The 18334-nt window shown below is 39.0% G+C and overlaps 2 protein-coding genes across 2 annotated transcripts in view; both read left to right on the top strand.

Annotated features, from left to right (window-relative positions):
• The first annotated feature begins 606 nt into the window (after window positions 1-606).
• Window positions 607-2189, top strand: LOC145218595 (protein S100-B-like). The gene is made up of 3 exons (XM_080086001.1): window positions 607-1315; window positions 1582-1675; window positions 1933-2189. Exons 1-3 carry the CDS (start codon window positions 1257-1259, stop codon window positions 2083-2085), a joined length of 306 nt encoding a protein of 101 aa, XP_079942127.1. The 5' UTR covers window positions 607-1256; the 3' UTR covers window positions 2086-2189.
• Window positions 2190-2990: 801 nt separating this feature from the next.
• The window catches only part of LOC145218681 (uncharacterized), a 37571-nt gene continuing 22227 nt past the window's right edge, over window positions 2991-18334 (top strand). The window contains exons 1-13 of the mRNA XM_080086088.1: window positions 2991-3149; window positions 4339-4443; window positions 6357-6440; window positions 6967-7130; window positions 7729-7870; window positions 8451-8571; window positions 10117-10289; window positions 10637-10786; window positions 11821-11907; window positions 12059-12693; window positions 12752-12885; window positions 13932-14017; window positions 14521-14736. Of these exons, the coding sequence (XP_079942214.1) occupies window positions 3077-3149; window positions 4339-4443; window positions 6357-6440; window positions 6967-7130; window positions 7729-7870; window positions 8451-8571; window positions 10117-10289; window positions 10637-10786; window positions 11821-11907; window positions 12059-12693; window positions 12752-12885; window positions 13932-14017; window positions 14521-14736 (2170 nt within the window). The 5' untranslated portion in view covers window positions 2991-3076. The remainder of the gene's footprint in view (window positions 3150-4338; window positions 4444-6356; window positions 6441-6966; window positions 7131-7728; window positions 7871-8450; window positions 8572-10116; window positions 10290-10636; window positions 10787-11820; window positions 11908-12058; window positions 12694-12751; window positions 12886-13931; window positions 14018-14520; window positions 14737-18334) is intronic.

Genomic DNA, 18334 nt, shown 5'->3' with positions numbered 1-18334 from the left:
TATGAAGCGCAATTGGTGGATAATGACGGAACGCGGTGCGGCTACACCGTATTATAAAGCATATACCTTCAAAGATATATATTAAACAATCTGGCCAAACTTGTGTATTGGATACATACGTGCTTTTATACAGCTTAAAATAGGCAAAGAAATAGTTTGAAAGCAATAATAATATTAAGGAATATAGCTTATAATTTAGAAATAAAAGCCCTAACAGAAAAGCGCTTAACCCTTTCAAACACATTTCCGCGTTTTAATGTGTTATGTATCGCAATAAATAAATGAATAAATATTCTCTACATGTTTTGCGCAGTGCGGCCTTTATGCATGGTTTCATTTAACAAATTCGAAATAAATTGATTATTTTTTCTTCTGACAAAAAATTAGAAACCAAAGCTATAATCAGTTAAATTCGTTTTCCTGTTTTTAAATAAATCTTTGAATAAATAAGCCAATGATCTGCGAATATAATTTTTGCACAATGCGTCATTTAATCTTTGGTGCGTTAGGATTCATACAAATCGGAAACCAATGCTTTTTTTGTAATTACAAACACTATATATCAGTTAAAAAATTAAATCAATTGAATCACTAATAATGGTACACATTTTTGCTGTAAAATGCGACTATGGTGAAGTCTTTTATCGCGGTCTTTTACATTCAAACCTCTATTTGTGGTTGAAATTTACCCAATTTATCAATTTGCGCACTGATGTATGGGGCCGAAATACAAAAATCGATAAATTATTTGCGACAAAAGACGCTGCGGCTTAAATGATTGATAAGTTGCTTTTGAAAAACAGTTCAATAAATTTTAAACTGCAAAAGAAATAAAAGGTATATTTTTGTTTCAGTAGAGAGTTTGTTTTATTTTATCCTCGGTGGGCGGGCAACGTCTGAATGCGTCATGCTCACAATGAGTCCGCCGTCGAGCTGCCTGTTTTATTGCAAGTCCGTTGAAATTTTTATTTAATTGATTTTTCGACTTGGGCAGTTGTTGTATTCAATTTAGTTCAACCCACTGGGTTTGGAGCAACTTCGCTGAAGTTTCTTGCTCAAGAAATCACAAACGAACCAGCCAGGATTAGAACTCATGACATGACGTTGTGAGCACAATACGGTTGCACTTACCACATTTGTTATACAATTGCTTTATTGTATTTTATCTCATTAAACTGAAATTAAATAAAATCGTTTCACGACTTTTCAGGCTTTTTGTAATTTTGTGATAAAATCGATTTTGCTTTTTCCGCAAGATGTCGCAATATACCAAGACCGAACAAGCTCTGATTCTTTTGGCCAAAACCTTTTTCGAGTAAGTGCTTATTGTGACGTTGAATTTATCTATTGTTGCGCCACAAGCCGGTTTATTTTATTAAATAACCTCTCTGTTACATATAAACAAGCACTATTTAAAAGTTTTAGTGACATAATAAGACTACATCGTGACGTAGATATGCCAAACACGTGACTTGTTTACCATCAGTTTTGCAGTAAGTAGAAATCCAAGCACTACATGAAAAAGTTTTAGTGACGTAACAAAAGTATTTAGTGACGTAACAAGAGTATATTGTGACGTAGATATGCTGGCAAGAGTGACGATGGGAATGACGAAGAACTCGAACAAGGAGAAATGGAAGAACTTTTAAACAACGAGCTGAAAAACTTTAGAGGGGTTTGTAAAGTTTGAGTTGGGACGAGCTGGGATTAGAACCACCAACCTTACGACTGCAAAGCGGTTGCACTAACCACTGGGTCATCTTAGACTTAGAGGCTGAGCTGGGATTAGAACCACCAACCTTACGATTGCAAAGCGGTTGAACTAACCACTGGGTCATCTTAGAGGCTGAGCTGGGATTAGAACCACCAACCTTATGATTGTATTAATCAATAGTCTTAACACGGAGATTAATTAGTTATTATTTGTTGCAGAAGTCGAATGCTTTGGACTTTAAACAATTTGATCAAGACCAAAGCGGATCAGTGACCTTCAACGAGTTCATGCGCCATCTAGCGGCAGTCAGCCAGGAGTTCAAGGGCACTGTGAAGCAAGCAGCCAAAAGCGGTTGCGATGCTGCTCAATGAAATGTTTGCGCATTAATATGTCGTGCATTTATTATTTGGACGTAATTTGGCATTGTTTTGCTCTAAATCAAACACTACGCAAATATACGTTTTGACAAATACAAAAACAATGTTGTAAGTTATTTGATTTGCTAAAACACTTTTTATGTAAGAAATACAATAGAAAACAATAGAATGCAAAAAATATTTTAAATGTTTGGACTTTTACATAAAAAAAACGGTTAAAACCTTAAATCCTTTTTTTAAACCAACAGAAATATAGATTTCGCCTTAAATAGACGTGGCCCCCTTGGAGGGTATTTTGGGTCTCGTGGCCCCCTTTAAATAACAAAGTAAGATCTCTGGCCTCCAGCAAAAATGTAAATGGCAAATCGTTTTGAACTTCGGTAATACCTTCTGCTTTAAACTAGTCGAATAGAGTAAACAACAAACTGTAATGCTGACAAACCTCAATATGGATAAAGAGTGTAAGGGAATTAAGATATTTGCAGCATACACTCAATTCCGCCCTTTAGAAAAGAAAATAACTCACTTATTTTTAGTGGGTGTTTCTGGTCAGCCTAGCCCCCCCTACGGCCCCCTGGAATACTTCACGTGGCCCCACTGTGGGACCATGGGCCCCGGTTAGGAACCACTGGTCCACTACATGTTTGCTTTTGCAGAAATACACCTGTCTAAACAAGGCGAAATAGAAATTTCTGTTGGTTTAAAGAAAATATTCATGCTTTGTATCTGTTTTTTTTTTTATAAAACTGTTCAAATATTCATTATATTTAAATTATCCGAACCTGTGAAACTAAAAAAAGTAAAATCGAGTTTGAAAACGTGAGCTTTGGTATGATCATTTGCATATGAAATCTCGAAAAATAATAGTGAAAAACTTTTCGGGTAAAAACGTTTCGGTGATGGGATAATTTTTCGCTCGGGTTCATCGTCTGAAAAAACGTAACATGACTGACTAAAAGCGAAAACTGGATTATTTTGTCAAAAAATGCAACACGAAAGAAGAGAAAGAAAAACACACAGAAGAAAAGAGGGCGGGCACCACAGGAGTCACAGGCAAGGTGAAAAAACCTTCAGATTGCTACAGAATAATAAAGTTTTCGACCTTTATCGTTATGACAAATTTGATTAAAATGCATAAAACAGACAATTTTGTTTGTTGATTTTAAATTGTGTAATGAGGTAGTGCAGCTCTAAAATGTGAGCAATTTGCAATTGAAACTATTAAAATTGTTGGTGGTCATGGCAAATATAGTTGGGGTAAGGGTTTGTAATTGCAATACCATTATAATTCAATCTCAAATAGCCAATTTGAATTTCATAAAAATCCACATTTTCCGACATGCCGTATCATGAGGTGTTTAATACAGTAAACAGAAAAAGTGGTTTGGTTTGCATAAAAGACTAAAGTAAAACGCATTTAAAGTCTGAGCATTGCATTTATATTTAAAATATGGCGTTTAAGTATATTTAAATAATGGCATACATAGAATGTGTCGATATTTTAGCCCTGTGTGGTATTGTATAGTTTGTTTCATATTTATCATTAGTGATCAGACAACAGCGAATGCGTTATGCTCTTGGTAATTTAAGTGTTTAACTGCCTGTTTTATTGCATTCTTTTTATTTATAAGAGGTGACTTAAATTTAGTTAACCAGATTTTCCTAGATTGCTTAGGTTTTTTTTGCACCTCACTTGCAAGATTAATAAAGCAATATAGGTTTAAAGTTTAAAAATTAAACTGTTTTTTCAACCTTTTTTGAGCAACGAAACACTTTTCACATAAAAACAATCTTGTAGAACACCAAACGAAATTGTATAATGATGCATTAAAGTAAACAAGCTCACACTTACAACTGTATTGTACCTAAGCAGCAACTGGACCATTTCTGTAAGCCCAAAGAGTTTTGTTGGTCTGTAATGTAAATTTCCTGTTTTCAAATATTGCACCCTGAAATGTAGCCAGCTGCACCCCCAGAAAAAGAAATTTATAAAATACAATCCTTAAAGTGAAATAATTAATTATTTCATACGACTACCAACACGGTTCCCAAAAATTGTGGTTATTTTATGTGTGAAAATTTTTAGAAACTCTTTTACAAATAAAGATGTGTTAGAAAAGTGGGTGTAATGCCATTTTCAGGATTCAAGTTTAACATACAATTATCTTCTAGTTGAAAACTGAAAAATCCAACTGTTCATTATTTCAACAATTTTTTGGAACTCTAGTTGAAAACATGCTTTTTTAGATGTGAAACACAGAAAGCAATCAACACCTATTCGCAATAAGCTGGCAGCCGCAGCTGTATTGGTTATAATTGCTGGTGGGATTGGAGCATTTCTTGTTCTTTACTGTGAGTTATAAGTGTTTATCTGCAATATTTGTCAGTATGGGCATACTTAATACATTTTTACTTAAAAATAGTTTTTGAAATAAAGCTTATCATGAAAGATTTCACTTAATTGCAATTCTGTCAATACCAACTTTGTGTAAATGCATCCTGAATCCCAAACTGAATATATTCCAGTTTATTGCATACTAAATTTTAAACTACAGCCATTTTAACTTTAAACTACAGCCTATCATTAGTTGAGAATATATTCCAGTTTATTGCATACTGAATTTTAAACTACAGCCATTTTAACTTTAAACTACAGTCTATCATTAGTTGAGAATATATTCCAGTTTATTGCATACTGAATTCCAAACTATAGCCTGTCATTAGTTAAGAATATACTCAGTTTATTGCATACTGAATCCCAAACTATAGCCTATCATTAGTTAAGAATATACTCAGTTTATTGCATACTGAATTCCAAACTATAGCCCATAGGTGGGCAACCTTTTTGCATGCGCCATGAACCATGAACATGCAATAACATAGCAGTGCTAGACAAAGTCCCACACTCAATGATTTTGTCTTTGTACGTAACCATGCCTATTCTCAGTAATACACTAATAACTCTCAACGTTTAATGTAACAACCCTTTGGTATAAAAATGGTATTTAACACATATATATATTCCGTCCGGCCGATCAAAATAAAATACTAGTCGCGGGCCGCTCAAAAGTTGCTCGCGGGCCGGATGCGGCCCGCGGGCCGTAGGTTGCCCGCCCCTGCTATAGCCTATCATTAGTTAAGAATATATTCCAGTTTATTGCATACTGAATCTCAAACTATAGCCTGTCATTAATTAAGAATATATTCCAGTTTATTGCATACTGAATCGCAAACTATAACCTATCATTAGTTGAGAATATATTCCAGTTTATTGCATACTGGATCTCAAACTATAGCTTGTCATTAATTAAGAATATATTCCAGTTTATTGCATACTGAATCTCAAACTATAGCCTGTCATTAATTAAGAATATATTCCAGTTTATTGCATACTGAATCGCAAACTATAGCCTATCATTAGTTGAGAATATATTCCAGTTTATTGCATACTGAATCTCAAACTATAGCCTGTCATTAATTAAGAATATATTCCAGTTTATTGCATACTGAATCTCAAACTATAGCCTATCATTAGTTAAGAATATATTCCAGTTTATTGCATACTGAATCTCAAACTATAGCCTATCATTAGTTAAGAATATATTCCAGTTTATTGCATACTGAATCTCAAACTATAGCCTGTCATTAATTAAGAATATATTCCAGTTTATTGCATACTGAATCTCAAACTATAGCCTATCATCAGTTAAGAATATATTCCAGTTTATTGCATACTGAATCTCAAACTATAGCTTATCATCAGTTAAGAATATATTCCAGTTTATTGCATACTGAATCTCAAACTATAGCCTGTCATTAATTAAGAATGTATTCCAGTTTATTGCATACTGAATCTCAAACTATAGCCTGTCATTAATTAAGAATATATATATTCCAGTTTATTGCATACTGAATCTCAAACTATAGCTTATCATTAGTTAAGAATGTATTCCAGTTTATTGCATACTGAATCTCAAACTATAGCCTGTCATTAATTAAGAATATATTCCAGTTTATTGCATACTGAATCTCAAACTATAGCTTATCATTAGTTAAGAATATATTCCAGTTTATTGCATACTGAATTCCAAACTATAGCCTGTCATTAATTAAGAATGTATTCCAGTTTATTGCATACTGAATCCCAAACTATAGCTTATCAAAACCATGCGCTCATAATGGCTAAACCAAGTATAAACTGTACAAAACTGTTCAAATAGATGTTGTGTGACAACAAATGCATGTAAATATACTTTGCACTTTAGCGCCCTCTGGTGAGGAATCAAGTTGTGGCACAAATCAGAACGTACCCAACTTTACAGATGTGATTGATTTGAATGATTGTTTATGTAAGTGTTTGAATATTTTAGTTAAATTTTTCAAGATAAGCGGAATATTATTGAATCAACAATTGCTAACAATTAAACTGTGATGTAAACGAAAAATTTACAAATGAAATTTTATTTGAATTTATAAACACTTGTGTCATTGACAATTAAATGTGAAGTTTATTTTGCTTGGTGTAAGACAGCATAGCGATACAATTGCACTGAAACAATCACCAAGCCTGAAATAGCTGGTCAACGATAAAACATAATTGCGGAAAAATGATGAGCACAATTGGTGGATCATTGCTTAACGCACTGCAGCTACACCCTGTTATGAAGTATTATGTCATATAATGATACGAAAAGCATTTTGATTTATATAAGCTATTGCTGCCAGTAGCTCTCTTCTACCAAATGTAATTTTATTTCGACATTTCGGCGTTCTATACAGGTCGCCTTCATCAGGTTAAATAACACTGAATGTGACCTGTATAGGACGTCGAAACGTCGGAATAAAGTATTTTATTGTTACAAATAATTTTTTCAGCAAAGTCATGCACATTTGATGTTTCTTCCTGTGCTTTTCCCTGCCCCTTTGGATTTCAGCAAGATGAAACTGACCAATGCCCGATAAATTGTGAATGCGCTGAAAGTGGCACAAATGAAGGGGACATGTTTTTTACTCAAAGCGAACTACCCCATCTTCTCGAAGTAAGACACATTTTTAAATTTACAAGTCAGTTTTCTCTGTAGTATATGCTAGTGGGATGAGTGCCCGGTACTCGGTATCGATTGATTTCAGTGGTATCGATACTCATACTCGGTATCCAAATATTTTACCTCAGTTTTCGATACCAACATTAGATACTAAAGGCTGGTTTACACTATTTTGGACAGCACAGTTCTTCCAGACTAGGTATATTGTTTAAGCTATCATGTGGAGATCACATTTTTTACATGTATGTACCCTGGCCATGACAGATATATCTAGTAAAATACAACTAAGTACAACACTTTATTTAAGTACTCGGTACTCGGTATCGAAGGATATACACGTGGTACTTGTACTGGGTATCAGTATTCGCTTTAAAACCTGGTATCGTCCCATCACTAGTATATGCCCAGTTGTGGCTTCGAACATCTTTATGAAAAAAAAAATCTTATGAAATGTTTAGGCTTGAAAAAAGGCGTGCATGAGGCTCTATTATGTAACAATGGGTTAGACAACTTGTGTTTTATTCAGACGTTGTTCCAATCCACTAAGCTCTTTGGAGTAATACAGATGATTAATAAAATGTTCTTGTTTCAGAGCTACGGGCTAGCAGACAAATCAGACGACCCTTTTTCCCTCTTTTCTCACAGCACGGTTACAAAACGTAAAAAGGATTTGTGGCACCACAAGCTTCAAGGCGGACGTTACAAGATCAAATACAAAGTTCAATCGGGTCTAGGTAACTATAGTATGGCTGGATGGCCTATTGAAAGCGTTTTACTGAATCAAGCCGGTCACCAAGGCAAGGCATGTGCTAGAAAAATATCGCACTCTACCAACTGAGCTACACAGACTCAGTGGAGAACCCGCCGAAAGCCAAATCACAAGCACCGTTGCCTGTCTTATATGCTGCACTTTGTAGTAGGCGACCACAAATCAGCTAAGATTAACATACATTTATCACCAGAAACACTACACAGTCATATATAAATCAAAGTACGCCAGGTATATAAATACGCTTCAAGAACAGCATAATCGGCAGAAACGTTTCGACTGACCAAAACTTCGGTGCATTGCCTCTTTTTACTTTTTTATAGTTGTTACAAAGCGCAAGTTCTCACTAAAGATGAAAACAAATCTTTAAACCTACAGGTGTTTTTAGTCTGAAAATGTTGCACAGAACAAAAATATGGTTAGTTGGTGTATTGCATGCTGAAAATGTAACAAGCAATGTTGTGCAATTTAAAACATTAGGCATTGTTACACTCCAGTCAAATTTTCAAACTTTAGTTTCGACACAACTTTTCATTATTTTTCAGACCCGAGCAATGTGAAGATATTGAAAGAAGTGTCGGACACTGTTAGGAAGGTTACTTGTGTTGATGTGGATCGGGATGATCGGAATTATGATTTTGTTGTCCAATCAGGGCCTGGATGCACGTGAGTTGTTTGTTTTTCTTGCAGAACAAAATTCTACAATCAAAGGCGCTTTAGTCAATATAGAATTACTGGTCCTTGTTTTTATATGATTATTATTTCTTATTCGAATAGAATCATCGTTCCTTATTCAAATAGAATCATCAATCCTTATTCAAATAGAATCATCAATCCTTATTCAAATAGAATCATCAATCCTTATTCAAATAGAATCATCAATCTTTGTTTCAATATAATTATTATTCCTTATTCAAATAGAACGGCCACTCCCATTGAAACATAATTATCAGTTTTTTTTTTCATCATTGTACGCCAGGCCTATTAAAGGCGTCATACCGAATCAGCTGGTCACCAAGCATTCACCATTATATGGCAAGGCACAGGCTAGAAAAATGTAGCCTGCGGTGGGATTCGAACCCACGACAAGAGTCTTTCCTAGATTTGGTTTTGGATCAAATTATAGCACCTCAGGCCCATTGAACCTTGAATCAGACGGTCTCTCTGGCATTCACCATCTATGACAGGGAAAATCTAGCCCGTGGTGGGATTCGAACTCACGACAGGAGTCTTTCCGAGACTCGCGCTCTACCAACTGAGTTACACAGACTCAGTGGAGAATCCGCCGAATGTCGAATCACAAGCACCATTGCCTGCCTTGTATGCTGCACATGTCAGCTTTGTTGTAGGGAATCGCTAGATTTTCCAGTAATCAGTTAAGATAAACATATATTTATACCTGGGATCTGTCCTGAAGCGTCTACACCAGCAGTGGTTCTCAACTCGTTTCAGGCCATGGACCACCTCCCCAGTAAAAATAATATCGTGGACCATTTTCTGTTTGAACAAGATCGAACTACGCATACAAAACTACTATTTGGACATAATTGTTTAAAATCGACTTTCAAGAAGTGAGATACAATTATTATTAGCTAACATTTGGTACTTAACATGTAATATGCAATCATCTCTAGTTTATTAACAAATTTAGTGGACCACCTAAAAAGTCATCATGGACCACCAGTTGAGAACCACTGGTCTACACCAGTGCTCTTCAACCTGGAAACCCTCAAGGTGGTTTGTCAAACTTTGCGGAACCCCCATAAAATAATTTTAACCAATGTAATAGGATACACCAAAGAAAAAACATGCATTTTTAACACACCCCAAGCACACAATATAAGTTGACTTCAATTAAACGATTCACTGAAACGCATTGCCATGTTACTTGTAGCCGTCGTTTCTTTACTTATCTGGCAATTTTGCCTGAGGGAATTAAGGCTGTGTTTATTACGTCACAATTGATCAATGGTGCAACCAAGGTTAACTACTAGATTGTACGGGCGAGCATTGCTGTTCGCAACAGCGATATTGTTATGATTCATATTTGTACAACAAACCGCTACGAACCCCTGAGCAACCCTTCAAGATCACGGAACCCCTGTAAGGTTAGTACGGAACCCTAGGGTTCCGCGGAACCCCGGTTGAAGAGCCCTGGTCTACACAGTTGTCTTTCAAATACAATTTTCTTTATTTTCTGTTTGTTTTCAGAGCATCTGTTGGCAAAACCGATGGTTGGGATTCAAAGATGTCTTTGTCGAAATACTGTAATGCCCACGTGCTAATACTCCACGAGCTCATGCATATTCTAGGATTCTGGCACGAACAATCATCACCTGCACGAGATGATTACGTAACAATCAATTGGCAATATATTGATAAAGGTATGTTTGAATAGCATAAACTTTCATAGTTGCACTAACAACTGGGTCATCTTAGAGGCTGATCTGGGATTAGAACCACCGACCTTACGATTGCAAGGGTGTTTCACTAACCACTGGGTCATCTTAGAGACCGAGCTGGGATTAGAACCACCAACCTTAAAATTGCAAGGCCGTTGCACTAACCACTGGGTCATCTTAGTGGCCGAGCTGGGATTAGAACCACCAACCTTACGATTGCAAGGCGGTGCACTAACCACTGGGTCATCTTAGAGGCCGAGCTGGGATTAGAACCACCAACGTTTTGTCCACTTTGATGTAAAACAATCCATGTTGGTTTTCTTTTTCAGCCAAGGTACACAACTTCAAAAAAAGAGTCTCCGATTATTTCTGGAAAGGCACAGCAGAGTACAGCGCCGATTCTATTATGCATTACACCTCATACTCTTTCACGACGCTTGTAAACGGCAAACCAATGATGACCATCGTAAAGAAGGACGGTAGGAACTTTAACACTTAAACTCAAAGAGAGTTTAGTTGAGTATAGTGAAGCTAAATAAAAAAAATTTGAGATATTAGGTTTCGTGAGTTAAGTTGAGTTAAGTTAAGTTTGGTGGGGTTAAGTTGAGTTTATTCAGGTCAGATTGCCATAAGTACAGTTTGATTGAGTCAGGTAAAATTAATTTAAGTCGAGTCGAGTGAACTTGTGTGAAGTTGAGTAGAGTAAAGATGATTTTAATTGAGTTGAACAAAGTTGAGACGAGTTGAGGGAATTTGAGGTGAGTAGAGTGTAGTCAAGTCAGGTTAAGGCGGGTCGAGTGAGGTTGATTTAAGTTGATATAAGTTAAAAATAGATCACATGTGAAATGAGTTGGGTTAGAGAAGTATCATTGAGTTTAGTTGATTCGGGTAAAGTTAAAATAAATAAAAATTTAGTTGAGTAAATTTGAGACAGTTTAAGTGATGTTAAATTAAGTTTGTGAAATTGAGTAGAGTTAAGTCGATATTAGTACAAATTTAAGTTGAAATTAGAGTTTAAGTAAAGTCATTTGAAGTTGAATTCAGTTAAGTAGGGTTAAGTTAAGTGGAGTAAAGTTAATTTGGATTGGGTTGAGTTGAGACGAGTTGAGTCAGGTTGAGTTGAGTAAAATGAGGTTAAGTGAATTTGAGTTAAGTCGAGTCAAGTAAAATTGAGTAAAGATTGAGTTGAGTTGAAACTTAAGTTTGCTTTGATTGGCGGAAGAGTACACAGTAAAGTAAAAGCGATACCTGAAATAAGTTTTTGTGGAGCTCTTAGTTAGTTTAAATGAGCTGCACCGTCTTTTATCACATAAAATGGGTTTAGTGCAATTTTTCGCAAATACAACTGGAGGTTGGATTGCTAAAGAAAAGAATACTACTAAATGATGCACAAACCAACTTTTTTCTGCATTCTTACTAAGGCTATATATTTTTGTCACAGTTTTGCACAGAATGTGTTCGAATGGCTGAGTTGTTTTTGTTGCTAGCTTGCATTTGATAGTTTATTTCGCAGGTGGAAAAATCGGCCGCTCACAAGATATAGATGTGGCTTTCCATAAAACCGACAGACAAGACATCAATGACCTTTATCCGTGCTCGGGTAAGTAAACCACATATCCCATATTTTGCCCAAACTCCATCATGGGAGATTATTGAACAATTATTTTGATGTGTTATAACAGTCACTGTGATGTTGTTCGTTCTGCTGAATCATAACACTGAATTTATCCTGTTTAAACACTGTTTCACAGGTTCAAAACAAACTACAGGGTCAACTGGTTCGTCAGGTTACTCGGGGTCAACTGGTTCGTCAGGTTACTCAGGGTCAACAGGTTCGTCAGGTTACTCGGGGACAACAGGTTCGTCAGGTTACTCGGGGTCAACTGGATCGACGGGTTACACTGGGTCAACAGGTTACTCGGGTTCATCTGGATCGACAAGTTATAAGGGGTCAACAAGTTACACTGGGTCAACAGGTTACACGGGGTCAACAGGTTACACGGGGTCAACAGGTTACACTGGGTCAACGGGTTACACGGGGTCAACAGGCTACACCGGATCAACAGGTTACACTGGGTCAACGGGTTACACAGGGTCAACGGGTTACACGGGGGCAACGAGTTACAAGGGATCAACAGGTTACACTGGGTCATCGGGTTACACTGGGTCAACGGGGTCATCGGGTTACACTGGGTCAACAGGCTACACCGGGTCAACGAGTTACAAGGGATCAACGGGTTATACTGGGTCATCGGGTTACACGGGGTCAACTGGCTACTCTACAACGGCAAGAACAAATTGGGGTACCTGGGGAAAATGGAGTTCTTGTTGGAAAACGTGCGGAACTGCCGGCACAAGGAGTAGATATCGTTCCTGTCAAACACGGGTACGGAGTTTCCTTCACCTAATAGTTGCGTTGTAACCTCAGTAAATAAATGTTGCAGGGTTGCCCAGGCAAGTGGTCACAAACAGTGAGTTGTCCATCGCTTAGTCCTTGCACCACTGCCTTGCTATCATGGAGTTCCTGGGTGGATTACGGATCCTGTACAAAAACATGCGGCAGTGGCTGGCAGTATAGGTGGGTTTGAGGAATAATGTTTTTGTTGTTTCTGTTTAGTTTGTTTTTCAATTAAACTTAATTATCAAGTTTGTAGAGCTCTTCTGGCAAGCATATTTTTATTTTGACGTTTCGACATCCTATACAGGTCGCCTTCATCATGGTAAATAACACTGAATTCGTGTAGTACAGTGCACGATAAACAAATGTATTCAGTATTATTTACCCTGATGAAGGCGACCTGTATAGGACGTCGAAACGTCGGAATAGAACTACAATTGCCAGAAGAGCTCTATAAACTTGATATTATGCCTGACAACAACAGTTTAAACTTAATTATTTTGTGTTTATTTATGCATTACTGGTTTTATTGCCTGAGAGAGTTTGTGTATGTGGCAACTTGCTAGACCTCTTACTCAGCATGTTTAGTTCAGTGGTTGTTGATTAGACTTATGTGGCTTGCCTATGTAAATTACTTGTATGTTTTTTGTGTATTTACTAAAAACAGAACTACCAGCGATGTAGAATAAAGTGTTTTATTAAGCAAACGTTTCGACAAAAACAATTATCATCATCAGTGGAATTGAATCAGTCGTTTTGCGTTTATTAATAACTTGTTTATTATTCTATTTGAATAAGGTAAATTAACAGTTTTAAAACTTAAACGTACAGATTTGTTTAAACTTGGTTCAGCTACCAAAACAACTTTGAAGGGCTTCAATGCTTTGCACTGCAAAATGGATCAAGTTTATCATTTTTCATTAAACTGACGAATTACAATTGTGTAGATACAATTGTTAAATTGGACATCGAACTTATTGTTACGTCATATATAGACGTGACGTCATAGTAGTATTCGATGCTTGCAGCAAAACTGGGGTAAAACATGAAAAAAGGTTCCAAAAACATGACGAAAAAAGGTCTAAAAACATGACGAAAAAAGGTCTAAAAACACTAACTAATGTTGTTTTGAAACTACAAAAACACGTGCTGGAAAAAATGGTTTTAAAACATGGTGAAAAAATAATCTAAAATTACAGTTTAATTAAAAACATTGCTGTTTTCAGATATCGACGTTGCCCTCAATTTTCTAAATGCGGCTCCGGAAAAACTTTTGCTGCTACAGCTTGTAACACTCAGTCATGTCGGACAGGTGCGGTTTTGTCACAAAATCTGTCTCATATAAAACAATTCCAGTTGTAGGGAGCGAATTTGACCTGGTTTTTAAAATAAATGGTTTTTAGTGCATTTTTGCCTGGATATTCCAGTTTTAAAATGGTTTTGGTTTCTACCTCCTACCGAACCTCCAAACCGGTTTTGTGTAGATTTAACATGTTTTGGGGTAAAAGTTTGTATGTTTTGAGGTTAATACTCTATGGTTTGGGGTAAATTTAATATGGATCGGTCTAACTTTCTATATATAACCGAATATACGATTAAACATTCATTTTGTTGCCAATGTAATATGTTTAAATCACAGCAATTTTCAAATACTGCATTTTGTGTCGACCAACGATTGAAAGCTCGCGCATCTCATACAATCAAACGGAATATGCAAATAAATATATTACAAATTTAATATTATAAATATATTTGGTTTACGATTATAACAATTTGCCATCTGTGTGCAATTAACTGGAATATGCCATTAACCAGAATTGTCTGTGCCAAGTTGGACATCGTACGGATCTTACACCTCCTGTACATTGTCATGCCGTGGCGGTTACCAATATCGGGTGCGGAGATGCAGGAAAGATGGGAAACCTGCCACTGGTTGCCCGGGAAAGAGCTACCAACTCGCCCGATGTAACACCCACCAGTGTCCTGGTGCGCCCTCCAGTGACAGCATCGAATTTGACGATACCATACCAGGTATCTGATGCTGAAATTAATTCAAATTATGTAACATTGGGATTTACAATTTCTGCACAATTGCTCCGTATACATTAGCTGATAATGCTGTGTACTAAACTGTATCAGGAACTCGAACCAGAATTGAACCCGAACCCGCGAACCGGTTTGAGCGGTTAGTTTCATTATACCCGAACCGCTAATTACGATTTTCTGAACTGGAATTGAACCCCATATTTTGTTTGGCGTTGGACCCGAACCGGAACGGAACCAGTAAAAAATGCAGTCTGTTTTATATTTTGTGATTTTTTTAAAACAGCGCAAGTTCTTTTAGAGTTTAATAAGGCCAGGTTAGTTCGAACCTAATTTTACTTTAATTAAACAACTTTAAATGTTTGTGACCTACTGACCCCATAAAAAGTTTGTAATCCCACCCACCGACCCCATGAACTGTTTGTGACCCCACCCACCGACCCCATGAACTGTTTGTGACCCCACCCACCGACCCATGAACTGTTTGTGACCCACCCACCAACCCCATGAACTGTTTGTGACCCCACCCACCGACCCCATGAACTGTTTGTGACCCAACCACCGACCCCATGAACTGTTTGTCACCCCACCCACCGACCCCATGAACTGTTTGTGACCCACCCACCGACCCCATGAACTGTTTGTGACCCACCCACCGACCCCATGAACTGTTTGTGACCCACCCACCGACCCCATGAACTGTTTGTGACCCCACCCACCGACCCCATGAACTGTTTGTGACCCAACCACCGACCCCATGAACTGTTTGTCACCCCACCCACCGACCCCATGAACTGTTTGTGACCCACCCACTGACCTCATGAACTGTTTGTGACCCACCCACCGACCCCATGAACTGTTTGTGACCCACCCACCGACCCATGAACTGTTTGTAATCCCACCCACCGACACATGAATTGTTTGTGACCCACCAACACAATGAACTGTTTGTGACCCCACCCACCGACCCCATGAACTGTTTGTGACCCAACCACCGACCCCATGAACTGTTTGTCACCCACCCACCGACCCCATGAACTGTTTGTGACCCACCCACCGACCCCATGAACTGTTTGTGACCCCACCCACCGACCTCATGAACTGTTTGTGACCCACCCACCGACCCCATGAACTGTTTGTGACCCCACCCACCGACCCCATGAACTGTTTGTGACCCAACCACCGACCCCATGAACTGTTTGTCACCCCACCCACCGACCCCATGAACTGTTTGTGACCCACCCACTGACCTCATGAACTGTTTGTGACCCACCCACCGACCCCATGAACTGTTTGTGACCCACCCACCGACCCATGAACTGTTTGTAATCCCACCCACCGACACATGAATTGTTTGTGACCCACCAACACCATGAACTGTTTGTGACCCCACCCACCGACCCCATGAACTGTTTGTGACCCAACCACCGACCCCATGAACTGTTTGTCACCCCACCCACCGACCCCATGAACTGTTTGTGACCCACCCACCGACCTCATGAACTGTTTGTCACCCCACCCACCGACCCCATGAACTGTTTGTGACCCACCCACCGACCCCATGAACTGTTTGTGACCCCACCCACCGACCCCATGAACTGTTTGTGACCCCACCCACCGACCCATGAACTGTTTGTGACCCACCCACCAACCCCATGAACTGTTTGTGACCCCACCCACCGACCCCATGAACTGTTTCTGACCCAACCACCGACCCCATGAACTGTTTGTCACCCCACCCACCGACCCCATGAACTGTTTGTGACCCACCCACCGACCCCATGAACTGTTTGTGACCCACCCACCGACCCCATGAACTGTTTGTGACCCACCCACCGACCCCATGAACTGTTTGTGACCCCACCCACCGACCTCATGAACTGTTTGTCACCCCACCCACCGACCCCATGAACTGTTTGTGACCCACCCACCGACCCCATGAACTGTTTGTGACCCCACCCACCAACCCCATCAACTGTTTGTAATCCCCATGAACTGTTTGTGACCCACCAACCCCATGAACTGTTTGTAATCCATGAGTTGTTTGTGGCCCACCAACCGACCCCATGAACTGTTTGTGACCCCACCCACCGACCCCGTGAACTGTTTGTAATCCCTGTGAACTGTTTGTGGCCCACCCACCGACCCCATGACCTGTTTGTGGCCCACCCACCGACCCCATGAACTGTTTGTAGCCCCACCCACCGACCCCATGAACTGTTTGTCACCCCACCCACCGACCCCATGAACTGTTTGTAATCCCACCCAACGACCCCATGAACTGTTTGTAGCCCCACCCACCGACCCCATTAACTGTTTGTGACCCCACCCACGGACCCCATGAACTGTTTGTGACCCCACCCACCGACCCATGAACTGTTTGTGACCCCACCCACCGACCCATGAACTGTTTGTGACCCAACCACCGACCCCATGAGCTGTTTGCGGCCCTAAGCCTTTCCATTTTTTCGGTTTTTGGGGCTCAAAAAATCGAAGTAAAATCCGGTTTTGGGTGGGTTTTTGCCGGAATATTCCAGTTTCAAACTGGTTTTGACCGGTTTTAGCCTCCTACCGAACCTCCAAACCGGTTTAAACCGGAATCGAAAATCAACAATTTTGACCTGATTTTTGCAAAAACCCTAAGGCTAGGGGGTGGCCAACCCGCGGCTCGCGAGCCGCATGCGGCTCTTTGCCTGGTTTATGCGGCTCTTGCGTTGTTGTCGAAGTTTGGGGCCACGGTTAATTTTGGTTAGATTGTGGCGATCTGGTTCAAATTCGTTAAATGTAAATTGAACCTATTATAATTTTGCTTTTGAACAAACTTACTATCGGTATGGCCACAAACCTTGCCTGGAAACTGTAACCTGGCAAATGGCCTGATTATGACGACAAATATCCAATTGTTAAACAATGAATGATTGCTCATTGTTGCGTACAATGCGAATGAGACACAACGCAGCAGCAATATTTACAACACCGTGTTCCAAAATATATAATGTTTTAATCTGTTGTTTTTCGGGTTATGACCAACGTTAAATTTTATGGGCAGTTTATTGTCTCCAGGTTTTGGGTCTGAATTGAGCGATTGTTGGTGTTACATGCATTAGTGACGTCGCATTGAACTTAGTTTCCGCACCTTGCATTTTTGAAACATCGACGCCTAAGCTTGGGACACATGCGCGTTAGATGAAAATTCCGCAAAGTTTCTCATCAGGGACGATCTTTTGAGCAAACAATTTCTATTAATTTAGCCTTCAAAATGGCAGAGAAAAAATATTTTAGTACCAAACCATTTTAGTACCAGTTTCAAACTGGTTCTGACCGGTTTTAGCCTCCTACCGAACCTCCAAACCGGTTTAAACCGGAATCGAAAATCAACAATTTTGAACCGATTTTTGCAAAAACCCTAAGGCTATAGCCTTTCCGTTTTTTCGGTTTTCGGGGCTCAAAAAATCGCCGAAAAATCCGGTTTTGGGTGGGTTTTTGTCGAAATATTTCAGTTTCAAACTGGTTCTAGCCGGTTTTAGCCTCCCACCGAACCTCCAAACCGGTTTAAACCGGAATCGAAAACCCAAAATTTTCAACC

The sequence above is a fragment of the Phallusia mammillata genome, chromosome 3 (assembly GCF_965637545.1).
Source record: "Phallusia mammillata chromosome 3, kaPhaMamm4.hap1.1, whole genome shotgun sequence".
NCBI lineage: Eukaryota > Metazoa > Chordata > Ascidiacea > Phlebobranchia > Ascidiidae > Phallusia > Phallusia mammillata.
This window is presented reverse-complemented; position numbering and strand designations above follow the sequence as displayed.

Coding starts and splice junctions, on each gene's coding strand:
- LOC145218595 (XM_080086001.1), top strand. CDS start 1,257: ATGTCGCAATATACCAAGACCGAACAAGCTCTGATTCTTTTGGCCAAA. Junction 1,316..1,581: donor TTGGCCAAAACCTTTTTCGA/GTAAGTGCTTAT, acceptor ATTGTGACGTAG/ATATGCTGGCAAGAGTGACG. Junction 1,676..1,932: donor AGCTGAAAAACTTTAGAGGG/GTTTGTAAAGTT, acceptor TATTTGTTGCAG/AAGTCGAATGCTTTGGACTT.